The 13,043-nt window shown below is 39.1% G+C and overlaps 1 protein-coding gene across 1 annotated transcript in view; it reads right to left on the bottom strand.

Moving 5' to 3' along the window:
• LOC124797666 (guanine nucleotide exchange factor DBS-like) overlaps positions 1–13,043 on the bottom strand; it is a 222,900-nt gene that overhangs the window by 89,920 nt on the left and 119,937 nt on the right. Inside the window, exon 13 of the mRNA XM_047260803.1 lies at positions 8,584–8,799. Within this exon, the coding sequence (XP_047116759.1) occupies positions 8,584–8,799 (216 nt within the window). The remainder of the gene's footprint in view (positions 1–8,583; positions 8,800–13,043) is intronic.

Genomic DNA, 13,043 nt, shown 5'->3' with positions numbered 1-13,043 from the left:
CTGCAGTATTGTTTGTTGTTGTTTCAGTTGCCTGTTCCGGAACTGGTGGTGGGGGTAAAGCCTGTATTGTGGGTGGGGGAGGTGTAGATGGGACTGGGGGGGGAGGGTCGTCTCCTGCACTGTCGCAGGGGGTGCCGCGGACGTAGATTGGGCGGTGGGAGCGGGCATAGCTGCCCTGTATGGTCGCATACTCGGGAAATCTCTTGCTCGCACTTCAAAGTTTGGTTGTTGACGAGCCTGAGCATTTGATGCGGCTGTTGTTGCTAGGGCAGTTTTCTGCTGCCTCTGGTTTTGCACCCATCTTTGGTATACTTCGCATCTGCGATAGTTTGCTGGGTGGGGGCCTTTGCAGTTGGCACATACCAGGTTTGCCACTCTCTGTTGCTTGTATACAACTTGGTAAGGTCGGGGCCTGCACACTTTACACATCTCGGCTGCAAGTTGCAGTTGCTGCTCGAGTGATTAAATTTTTGACACCTATGGCACTGCCCACGTCCTTCCAGTTTATTATACCGTTCTACAGTTATTCGGAATCTCAGCAGGTATCGCAGTTTGAACACCCGCTGAGCATCCTCATTGTTTTCTAAAACCGCCAAGAAATTCGGCTCTTTCTTGCGGCCGTGACTTTCTTCTGCAGTCTGGGGGGTTTTGAGAATTGGTGAACTGAGTGTACTACGAATCCTTCCTCTATTAATTCATTTTCTTCCTCAGCGTCGATGGGTAGGTGCTTTAGTACTAGTCTCAGAGCCTGTTTGGGGTCGATAGAATATGTGTGGAACTCGATTTCCTTCCTTTCAAGTTCAGATTTAACCCTCCTATAATCCTCTACATCCCCCCCCCCCCCCCCCCCCCCCCCGAATTTTCGCTGTCCTAGGCCCTTTATGCCCGCTTCCAGCTCCTTGAGGAGTAACGGGCTTCTCTTTGTAATATAGGCGATGATTGGCGGTACTCGCTCTTTTCTTTTGCGCTTAACCGTCTGCATTTTGCCTTCTCCGTGCGCGTCTTTGTTCTCTAGGGCTGAGAATGAGTTCACGATCAGTACATTTACTATAACTTGCTCCTGCTGTTCGCTTTCCCTGTCGTTTTCCGACTCGCTCCTAACATTTTCCGACTCGTTCCTAACATTTTCCGACTCGTTCCTAACATTTTCCGACTCGTTCCTAACATTTTCCGACTCGCTCCTAACATTTTCCGACTCGCTCCTAACATTTTCCGACTCGCTCCTAACATTTTCCGACTCGCTCCTAACATTTTCCGACTCGCTCCTAACATTTTCCGACTCGCTCCTAACATTTTCCGACTCGCTCCTAACATTTTCCGACTCGCTCCTAACATTTTCCGACTCGCTCCTAACATTTTCCGACTCGCTCCTAACATTTTCCGACTCGCTCCTAACATTTTCCGACTCGCTCCTAACATTTTCCGACTCGCTCCTAACATTTTCCGACTCGCTCCTAACATTTTCCGACTGGCTCCTAACATTTTCCGACTCGCTCCTAACATTTTCCGACTTTTTCCTATCCAAGTCTATGTAGAGTCTACCTGTACCCGAACTGTCGGAACTATCAGAACTGTCAGAGCTCTCCTCCTCATGCACCGTTTGCAGAGAACCCGCAGCGGTCTAATAGAGAGGATTCCCTCGAACAACTTGTTGAAGCCATATTAGCCGTCAGTCTAGCAGTCAGTCAGTTTGTGGTGCCGCCTTGAGACATTGGATGGTGTTTAGTTCTCACCTCCACAACTAAGTGGCAGGTATCTGCACCAGAGCCAGATTTGTGGTCTTCAGACAGAATTAGACATGGCCTATTTTGAATCAAATAGATTTAAGGGGGAAATAGATAATGGGAACTGGGAAGAAGTAAAACATAATAATCAAACAGCTTCAAGACTTTGTAACTAAAAGTCTAAGAAGCTGACCTTCCATAGGGTATTGGACAGGCCATATGTACAGACAGTGAACATTCCATCAGATACGGTGGACAGCTGCGAATACAGAATAAGCAGTCCCGGACCAAGGGAAAATGAAACCAAATCCACTTTGGGTCTGTCTTGTAGTAAGCAGCAAAGTGATCAGCATCTGTTCACCAGTGGTGTGACTGAAATTTACGCTCTGGAACTAACCCTTCCAGTCTTAACACTCTGAATTCACTCAGTGAGCCTACTCATCCCCACCTGATTCCAGGTACAATCATCATGGAGCATTTTGATAATCACAATATTACTCCAGGTGCTCAATCCACGGCCAGTGTTACTGGCACAACTGGTCTTTCGGATTCTGGGGCGGCCAGCTTAAATTGCAATGTGATTCAACAGAGGAAGTCAGAGTCCTCTGGCCAACTTAAAACCAAAACAAATACATTTTTGCAACACTTAACATACAAACACTTTTGCAACCAAGTAAACTTCATAAATTGGGAAATACATTAAAAGAACAAAAGATTCAAATTTTGGCACTACAAGAAACACGAACGACGGACAATTACATCATGGATTTTGACAATTATCATCTTTTTAAAAGTAAAACTGATAAAAAAATACTTAATAATACACCACATCTGGGAGCTGCTTTTGCAGTCTCCAAAAATATTTTTAATTCCATAACAGAGATAAAACCCTTAATAATAGACTAATGACAATTTCTCTTAAATGCGCAAATGAAGCATACACTTTACTTAATGCCCATAGGTCAGTCCATAAGTATAACCACAAAAAACTTGTAGAAGTTAATGAAGCTTGGGAAACATTACAAAGCATCATCCCGAAAATTCCTTCAAACAATTTCAAATCGATCATGTAGCAATTTCATACCCAAACTACAAAGAAATTTTAAATGTTCAAGTTAGGAAAGAGGCTCGTATTGATTCTGATTATTATTTAACATGAATAAAAGTATAACTTCAACCTCAAAAACTCTTAAAAAAAGTTATCCAAAATTTGACACTGCTAACTCTAACAAGTGAACTTGACAAAAAACAATTGGTATAGCCTAAAAGAAAAGTTCATCAAAACAACACAAAATTTAATTCTGCTTTGAAAGAAACAAAAACACCCTTCATGGAACATGGATTGTGAAACAGCAATTAAGTCTAAGTATGAGGCATTCAAAAATTGGAATAGTAACAAAACTGAAAATACATACAAAACCTTTCTAACTGTAATAAAGAAACATCTAAAATAATCCAACTGACTAAAAGAAACTACAAAAAATGCTCTACTTCTAGAAATTGAAAACGACTTCCAAAAGAACAACATGAGAAACTATTATAAAACACTCAAAACAAAACTAACCAGTTACAAACCTCAAAGCCTTTGCTTCAAAAATGAAAATGGCAGTTTGGCTCTTAACAACTAGAAAAATTGTAAGGTACTTACTAATTGTTTTGAAAAACTATTAAACTGTCCAGAACCAGCGAATAAATTACAATCACAGCAAACTAATAACACTAACCCTGACTCTAAAGAAACTGTCAAAATCGAAATAACTAAACAAATTAAGAGACTTAAAAACAAGAACAGCATCTGGAGAAGGTATAATTGCAAAACTACTAAAATCAGCTGGCCCTAACACTATAAAAGGGATCACTCAACTAATAGGACATATCTGACAAACTAAGAAAATATCTAAGGACTGAAAAACTGCCCTAATACATCCATCACATAAAAAAGGGGGATAGAACCAAGATTAATAATTACCAAGGAATCTCTCTTCTCCCTGTCGCATACAAAATTGTATCACTATGTTTACTTGATTGAGCCCAAGAAGAGTTAGAACCTAAAATTGGTGAAGACCATGCAGGCTTCAGACCAAACAGATCCTGTCCAGAACAAATTCTTAATTTAAAACTAACCCTTAGGCACCAAAGGAATTCTAGTAAAAATATTGTATGTACATTTGTGGATTCAAAAAGGCCTACAACTCAGTTGATCGTGAATCTCTTTTCCAAGTTTTAAAGGAACAAAGACTAGATAATAAAACTCAGATTAAGGAAACATAAACCGACACTAGCTCCAAAGTTAAAATCATGGGAAAAATTTCTGAACCATTAAAGAATGGTGTGAGACGGGGAGATAGCCTCTTCCCATTACATTTTAACTGTGTTTTGGAAAAGGTAATAACAGAATGACAAGAGCAAAAGTTGAGTCAAAATATAAATCAATCAGTCAGTTACATAGAAGTAATATTAGAGTAGATTGCCTCACCTTTGTAGATGATCTGGCAATTTTAACTAGGTATATTAACACAGAACAAAAACAAATTGAAATTGAAATTCTTACGGAAGTTGGGGAAAAGTAGGACTACAAATATCATTTTAAAAAATGGAATATATGACATGTAACAAACAAGCAACAAAGTTTTTGAACACAAAATATGGAAAAATAAAAAGGGTTCCTCAGTTTAAATACTTGGGATAAATTGTACAAGGAAAACGGTCTGGAAAAAGCTGAAAACAAAGTTTGTTGTCAAAAAATGGCAACTGCATTCAGATTAACACAGAATATTTATAATAAAAAATGTATTTATAATAAAAAAAACTCTAATTTCAGTGATCTTCAGCATTACAGCACTGTAATCAAACTTTAATGTCTTTATGGAGCAGAAAGTTTAATTTTAAATAGAAAGAGGGATATTGCAGAAATTCAAAAGAAAGAAGGATTGTAAGGAAAATATTAGGCCCCAAAATTACTGATGAGAAACTTATAGGCTGAGAAGTAATAAGGAAATAGAAGAACACACAAACATACATGATGACATTAAAAAAATTAAAAAAAAAGTTTACGGGCACATTAAAAGAATAGCACCCACTAGGTTGACAAAACAAATAATAGAATTCTATGAAAACAAAAGTAAGGCCAAAACTGAATCAATTAAATGGATTGCTGCGATTAAGGAGGCTCTTAAAATAGATTCAGGCAGATGTTACAGACAGAAAAACACTCAGACAAAAGATATTTGATTGGAAAGTTGGTCACAGGGAAATTAGAGAATGGACTGGAAATGTGGTCTAATGAAAGAGACTTCATTCTGAAAGGATGAAACAAATTTGGACACAAAGAAAGGCCAACCATCAAAAGTGACATTGATTGATTGTATATCATGTGGTCCTATTGGGCCCATACCTGAAAATAATAATCAAAAGGAGCAAACTCCAGAAATCAGATTTCAAATTCTGATTAGCAATTACCTTCAATAGGAGAAGAGCCTTAACCAGTTTTTGAGCAAAGTAGAGTGTAGTAGACTGGTAGGAATAACTTTCTGGCTAGGTCATATGAGGAACATTTTCTCAGTGGTTACTTTACTGGTCACTTTCAAAATGTGGTAGGTTAACCCCTAGTAATTGGATAAGTAAATCTTTTTACCGGCTTTTTAATAAAATATCAGTCACAGAAATCTCACAACAATTTTTTAAAATTATGTGTATGATACACAGCAATTTTTATTTTTTTAAAAAATTAAATTTCTTTGACAAAAACATACTTTGAAATTGTGTTACAAAATGTACAAAGTCTATTGCAAATTTCATCTTTTTATCTGCAATGGTTGAGCAGAAAATGTTCCTTATGCAATGGGAAAGACAGTAGAGAGGGGTGTGTGGGTGGGTGGGGGGGAGAGGGATGGGGGGGAGGGAGAGAGAGAGGGGGGGGGAGAGGGAGGGAGGGAGAGGGGGAGGGGGGAGAGAGAGAGAGAGAGAGAGAGAGAGAGAGAGAGAGAGAGAGAGACGAGAGAGAGAGAGAGAGAGCGAGGGGGGCGAATCAAAATGTTGTCTTTGGGCATCTCTTCTAAATGAGGCTGCTGCTGAACACACTGCCATACATAAAATCCTTCAATTCAGTGAGACTGCTTCACAGCCTGTGCCATATGGATCCTCCTCACCAACACCAGCTTTTCTGAATTGCACAGGTGGAAACTTTCCCTGCAATACATTCTATGTTCCTGTAACCCTCCTAGCCTCAACCTTCGTTAGGCGCTGTCCTCGCCCATTCGACCTCTTCCCAGCTCCCATTACAGCACTATACTGCCGTCATTCCAGCACGACACCCAGTCTTTCCTTTTTATTTTTCTTCTCTTTCTTTACAATCTTATTGACCAACTAGGATCACGTTAACAACTTCAGTTCCTCTTCTTCCTTTGTTGTTGTTTCCTATTTTTTTAATATTCCCTCATTTTCTCCCCATGAAGTCTCTTCCTTTCTTCTGTCAATGTTGTTCCCAATTTTTTATTTCTTCTGCTTTGAAAGTGTTCCAAATTTAGTATTTTATTTTTAAAACCGTTTCTTTTTGGTATTTCTGATTCTTTGATGTTGTTTCTTTCTAGATATTTCCTTACTTCTGTAATCTATGCTATTGTCAACTTCTTCTTCCAGAAATGTAGGAGTATTTGTTTTGTTAGTCTATTTCCATCCATTTGGTATTTATTTATCTTATTTTTTTATTTATTTCTCTCTATTTCTCTCCTTTTCCACTCCTTCCCCCCCTCCCCCCTGCCCGCCACTCAACATGCAGCACTTCACTGTCCACAATCTCCCCCCCCCCCCCCCCCCCCCATACTATCCCTCCCTTTCCCCACCCCATCCTCCTCCTTTCCCTCACCCAGTCGCCCAGTCGCCACTCCCATCATGCACTGGTGCTGCTGCTCACAGTGTGGTTTCAGTTGCCTGACACTACAGTCCTGTGTGTGTGTGTGTGTGTGTGTGTGTGTGTGTGTGTGTGTGGCATGCACATATGTGTGGGTGTCTATTGTTGACAAAGGCCATTGGCCAAAAGCTTTAAGTGTGAAAATCTTTTTGTTGTGCCTATCTGCGACTCAGCATCTGCACTATATGCTTCAAATGGCTCTGAGCACTATGAGACTTAACTTCTAACGGTCATTAGTCCCCTAGAACTTTGAACTACTTAACCTAACTAACCTAATGGCATCTCACACATCCATGCCCGAGGCAGGATTCGAACCTGCGACCGTAGCGGTCCCGCGGTTCCAGACTGTAGCGCCTAGAACCGCTTGGCCACCCAGGCTGGCCTGCACTATATGGTGAGTAGCAACTTTCCTTCTCATAATATTGTTGTTGAGCTGTCAGGCAAGAAGGAGTAGCCAGTAGCTTGTAGATGTATCAATGTTGGTTTCTTGAAAGATTCTGAGAAGAAAACTGAACTGGATCAATATTTGTCTGTTTCTATCAGATTTCAGAAGTGAATTGTCCAACATGTGTGCAGCAAGACAGCAAGACTCAGATTTAAAACATTTTTATTGACGGTGCTCACCTGAAACAATTAATGTGTAACCAACTGATGATGGGCTATCTGATCATGATGCACAATTAATAAAAATAAACAATGCAGCCCCTTACAGCTCTGAGGAAAGTTCATACAAAGCAGTGAGGCTTAGTAATGAGAACAGGGTACAATCTTTTAAGAATAAGTTCAAATAGTTGGTATGAAATCACAAACATATAGAAAGAGGTGCTAAGGTGAAATTCAATTTATGTTATAGTAAATTTGCATCAATATATTAAATTAGCTTTACTAAAAAGTTATCTAGAAAGTCTACTAAGAAACAACTAATCCATGGATAACTAAAGGGATTAAAATGCCATGTAAGAAGGAAACAGAAATTTATTTAGAGGCCTGAATAAGTCAAAATCTGATGTTACTTACACTATACAAAATGATACTGTAATATCTTAAGGAAAGTCATTAAATATACATTTCCTGACATAAATTAATAATGCAGATATCAAAATTAAAACTGTATGTGAAACAGGAGATAGGACAGCCAATCAGAGACCAAGAAGCCATAGCAAACTAAACGATAATGTTGTGACTGATAATTAACAAATTGCAACTATTTTTCACAATCACTTTCTAAATGCAGCAGCAAAAATAGGATTAAATTGTTCAGTTGAAGAACTGAGAATATATGTTAAAAATGTCATTCCACAAAACTTCATGCACCTAGAAGTAGCATCAACATTCTCCACTGAAACTACTAGAATTACAGAGGTTCTAAAAAAACAAAAGCTCATATGGTATTGATGGAATTTCAAACATAACTCTGAAGTGGTGTTTTAACTTAATAAAAAATGCACAGCTGGCTTAAGGAAATTTCCATGCAAATTAAAATGTGACACTGTTACACCCCTTTACAAAAAAGGCGACAAGAAAGACTTAAATAATTATTGTTCAATTTCCTACACATTATTCAGGCAGAAAAGGTTCTGTTTTAGCAATGTCTGTGCTCTTATTTTCTTACACCTTTGCAGATCATTTTGTACATCATTCTTTGCTAGATGAAAGTAAACGAATGACTACATAAACAGCAAATGTTACCCACAAATTATCTTCTAACTTAAGTCTGCAATAATTTCAATAACAATAATTTATATCAATTATCATAAAGAAAACAATCAGACCAAGAACCTTGGCTTATGTTTAAACAAAACAATAAAGCTAAAAACTAACTGCTGACCTGCCCAGTAAGTATTATTTTCCGTTCACTTTTAGGAACTCAATAACAGATAAAGTAAATGCAGTTATTTCAAAGATAATTTGCATTACATAGTACATAGTTAGGTAAGTTATTGTTCAAACCTTTGGCATGGTATTGGCTTTCCTAAACACTTTTGATCCCTTGTTAACATTGTGATGGTCACGAGATAAGTTTGGAGCACCTCCTGGAGGTTGTAATGGTACACCAGGCTCTGGTATCACTGTCTGGACAGGTCTAGGTGGCTTCTGAATCATACGCTTCAGACTGTCCAGTCTTTTATCACACATCATTGTAACGTCATCTATTCGATGTAACACCTTCAAAAGAAGACTCACATAATGCTTATAAAAATTTATGTTACAAAACAGAGTAAGCAGAGCATTTGTGTGTGAGTGAGTGCGTGCGTGTGTGTGTGTGTGTGTGTGTGTGTGTGTGTGTTGTTCCAGGAATTGGCATCATTTCATCCAAACATGGTACATGTATAGTTTACCAGCAAGAGACACCATGGGGTCTACACACCACTGACAGCCCTATTTAACAGAAAGGGGATTGTAAACAGACATGAAAGTATAGAACTGGAACGGCTCGGAATAATTTCAACCAAACTTGGTACTTATATGACTGACTATCTCGAAAAATTCACTGTCAGGGCAAGGCAACCCTACCACTATTAAGGTCAGGGTGAGATGAGCTGGAGGTGTGAATGGGGGTTACTTAAAAATAATGGAAAATTAACTATAATAGTTCATCTGAACCGCATCACTGGTTATAAGGTAGGATGAATTGTTCAGTCAGTCAGCAGACAATCACTATGATGTTATTTTGCATACTGATTAACTCTCAATCAGTTGTCAGTCATTGTGAATTCAGCTTCAACATGGAATCTTTTGTATGGACTTGACTAGGGTGTAGTATAAATTTCCAAGTAACAAAATATTCTTATCATATTAATATTATGATGTAATCTATTTCAATCAAATGTGTAATGTGTATGTGGATATGGATTCTAACAAAGTAAATCTGTAAGTAACAGAAGTGGCATAGACGTAATAGTGCGTAAAGCTAAATACAACCTGTCAATAAATTATGTGCATGTTGATAATGGAAAACAAAACTGATTATGGCTTTTAGCCCTCTCACAAATGTTGTTATGCTGTAAGTTCTCAAGTATGAGATATGCAAACTGTGTTTGCACTATATAGTGTTAAAATTTTGGTAACAAAGTTAATGAAAAGGAAGAAAAATATACGAATTTTTAGAATAAATATTAGACGTATAATTTGTTTCTTGTAATAATTAAATGTGCACATTCTACAGATGGGTGTGAAAACACCTAAATTAGAAAAGACTAATAAAATAAATCTGATAATCTAACTAGTGACTAGTTTGTCCCACATTATTCCTCCAAAACAAATTAATTTAGTCGTAAAGGACTGGGATAGGTAAACTGAAAATTCATAGGAATAGGGCAGTTTTGTGAATGAGCATTTTTCCAGTAGTGCAGAGAAATTAACAACAAAAATATCAGGATGCAGATGCAGCTTCTGTAAGAAATTGTGCAGCAAATTCAAATCTATTGTTATCACCACTCAATAGGACATTGTATGGGGGGAGGGGGGGGGGGGGGGGGGGACAAGGAAGTCACGAGACATATGTTGTTGTTGTTGTTGTGATCTTCAGTCCTGAGACTGGTTTGATACAGCTCTCCATGCTACTCTATCCTGTGCAAGCTTCTTCATCTCCCAGTACCTACTGCAACCTACGTCCTTCTGAATCTGTTTAGTGTATTCATCTCTTGGTCTCCCTCTACAGTTTTTACCCTCCACGCTGCTCTCCAATACTAAATTGGTGATCCCTTGATGCCTCAGAACATGTCCTGCCAACCGATCCCTTCTTCTAGTCAAGTTGTGCCACAAACTCCTCTTCTCCCCAATTCTATTCAATACTACCTCATTAGTTATGTGATCTACCCATCTAATCTTCAGCATTCTTCTGTAGCACCACATTTCGAAAGCTTCTATTCTCTTCTTGTCCAAACTATTTATCGTCCATGTTTCACTTCCATACATGGCTATGCTCCATACAAATACTTTCAGAAACGACTTTATAAGACTTAAATCTATACTTGATGTTAACAAATTTCTCTTCTTCAGAAAAGCTTTCCTTGCCATTGCCAGTCTACATTTTATACCCTCTCTACTTCGACCATCATCAGTTATTTTGCTCCCCAAATAGCAAAACCCCTTTACTACTTTAAGTGTCTCATTTCCTAATCTAATTCCCTCAGCATCACCCGACTTAATTAGACTACATTCCATTATCCTCGTTTTGCTTTTGTTGATGTTCATCTTATATCCTCCTTTCAAGACACTGTCCATTCCATTCAACTGCTCTTCCAAGTCCTTTGCTGCCTCTGACAGAATCACAATGTCATCGGCAAACCTCAAAGTTTTTATTTCTTCTCCATGGATTTTAATACCTACTGCGAATTTTTCTTTTGTTTCCTTCACTGCTTGCTCAATATACAGATTGAATAACATCAGGGAGAGGCTACAATCCTCTCTCACTCCCTTCCCAACCATTGCTTCCCTTTCGTGTCCCTCCGACTCTTATAACTGCCATCTGGTTTCTGTACAAATTGTAGATAGCCTTTCGCTCCCTGTATTTTACCGCTGGCACCTTCAGAATTTGAAAGAGATTATTCCAGTCAACATTGTCAAAAGCTTTCTCTAAGTCTACAAATGCTAGAAATGTAGGTTTTGCCTTTCCTTAATCTAGCTTCTAAGATAAGTCGTAGGGTCAATATTGCCTCAAGTGTTCCAATATTTCTACGGAATCCAAACTGATCTCCCCCAAGGTCTGCTTCTACCAGTTTTTCCATTCGTCTGTAAAGAATTCGTGTTAGTATTTTGCATCCGTGACTTATTAATCTGATTGTTCAGTAATTTCTCACATCTGCCAGCACCTGCTTTCTTTGGGATTGGAATTATTATATTCTTCTTGAGTCTGAGGGTATTTCGCCTGTCTCATACATCTTGCTCACCAGGTGGTTGAGTTTTGTCAGGACTGGCTCTCCCAAGGCTGTCAGTAGTTCTAATGGAATGTTGTCTACTCCCAGGGCCTTGTTTTGACTCAGGTCTTTCAGTGCTCCTGTCAAACTCTTCACGCAGTTTTGTATCTCCCATTTCACTTCATCTACATCCTCTTCCATTTCCATAATATTGTCCTCAAGTACATCGCCCTTGTATAGACCCTCTATATACTCCTTCCACCTTTCTGCTTTCCCTTCTTTGCTTAGAACTGGGTTTCCATCTGAGCTCTTGATATTCATACAAGTGGTTCTCTTTTCTCCAAAGGTCTCTTTAATTTTCCTGTAGGCAGTATCTATCTTACCCCTAGTGAGATAATCCTCTACATCCTATATTTGTCCTCTAGCCATCCCCTGATTAGCCATTTTTCACTTCCTGTCGATCTCATTTTTGAGGTGTTCGTATTCCTTTTTGCCTACTGCATATACTGCATTTTTATATTTTCTCCTTTCATCAATTAAATTCAATATTTCTTCTGATACCCAAGGATTTCTACTAGCCCTCGTCTTTTTACCTACTAGATCCTCTGCTGCCTTCACCATTTCATCTCTCAAAGCTACCCATCTTCTCCTACTGTATTTCTTTCCCCCATTCCTGTCAATTGTTCCCTTATGCTCTCCCTGAAACTCTGTACAACCTCTGGTTTAGTCAGTTTATCCAGGTCCCCATCTCCTGAAATTCCCACCTCTTTGCAGTTTCTTCAGTTTTAATCTACAGTTCATAACCAATAGATTGTGGTCAGAGTCCAAATCTGTCACCAGACATAAGCAAACTGCAATTTTGTGTACCGAAAGAATGCATTGACAGGAACCAGGTTAATAGCAGATATAAGAAAGAAATTCTATTTTCTGTTGCCAACAAAACACACCCACACACACACACACACACACACACAACACACACACACACACACACACGCACGCACACGCGCGCGCGCGCGCTCGACCACAGTCTCTGCAGCTAAAGTCAGACTGCAAGCAGCAGCGCATGATGAGAGAGAGACAACCAGGTGGTGGTCAGGAGGAGGCTGGGGCGGGGGAGGGGGAGGGATAGCAAGCTAGGGGTGGGGGATGGTAAAGTGATGCAAGTGGGAGTGTGCAGGAATGAGGTGAATAGAGGGTGGGGAAGCTAGGTGCACTCTGGAGGTTAGGCGGTGTTATAACCAGGAATACGACAACAAATATGTCACCATTCTACAGTTTATTGAGACACACTGATTCAAAAAATTATGTTACAAAGAGCCAAGTTGTTGATGAACACTTTGTGGAAATTATATACATTGAAGGCAGAGTCACAAGTCCGTTGATATACTAAGCCTAGTGGAGTTTGAAGTCCCAGTTCCAGAATATCATTCGGATTCTAAGTCTAGAGCGGAGCCGAATCAACATCAAGCAGCAGGTCCACTGCAGCCCAGCTCTCCTGAGTTGTACATTAGAACATAGCACAATGAGAACTGACTTGTAGATGTCAGT

Source organism: Schistocerca piceifrons, chromosome 1 (genome assembly GCF_021461385.2).
Source record: "Schistocerca piceifrons isolate TAMUIC-IGC-003096 chromosome 1, iqSchPice1.1, whole genome shotgun sequence".
In the NCBI taxonomy this organism is placed as follows: Eukaryota; Metazoa; Arthropoda; class Insecta; order Orthoptera; family Acrididae; genus Schistocerca; species Schistocerca piceifrons.
This window is presented reverse-complemented; position numbering and strand designations above follow the sequence as displayed.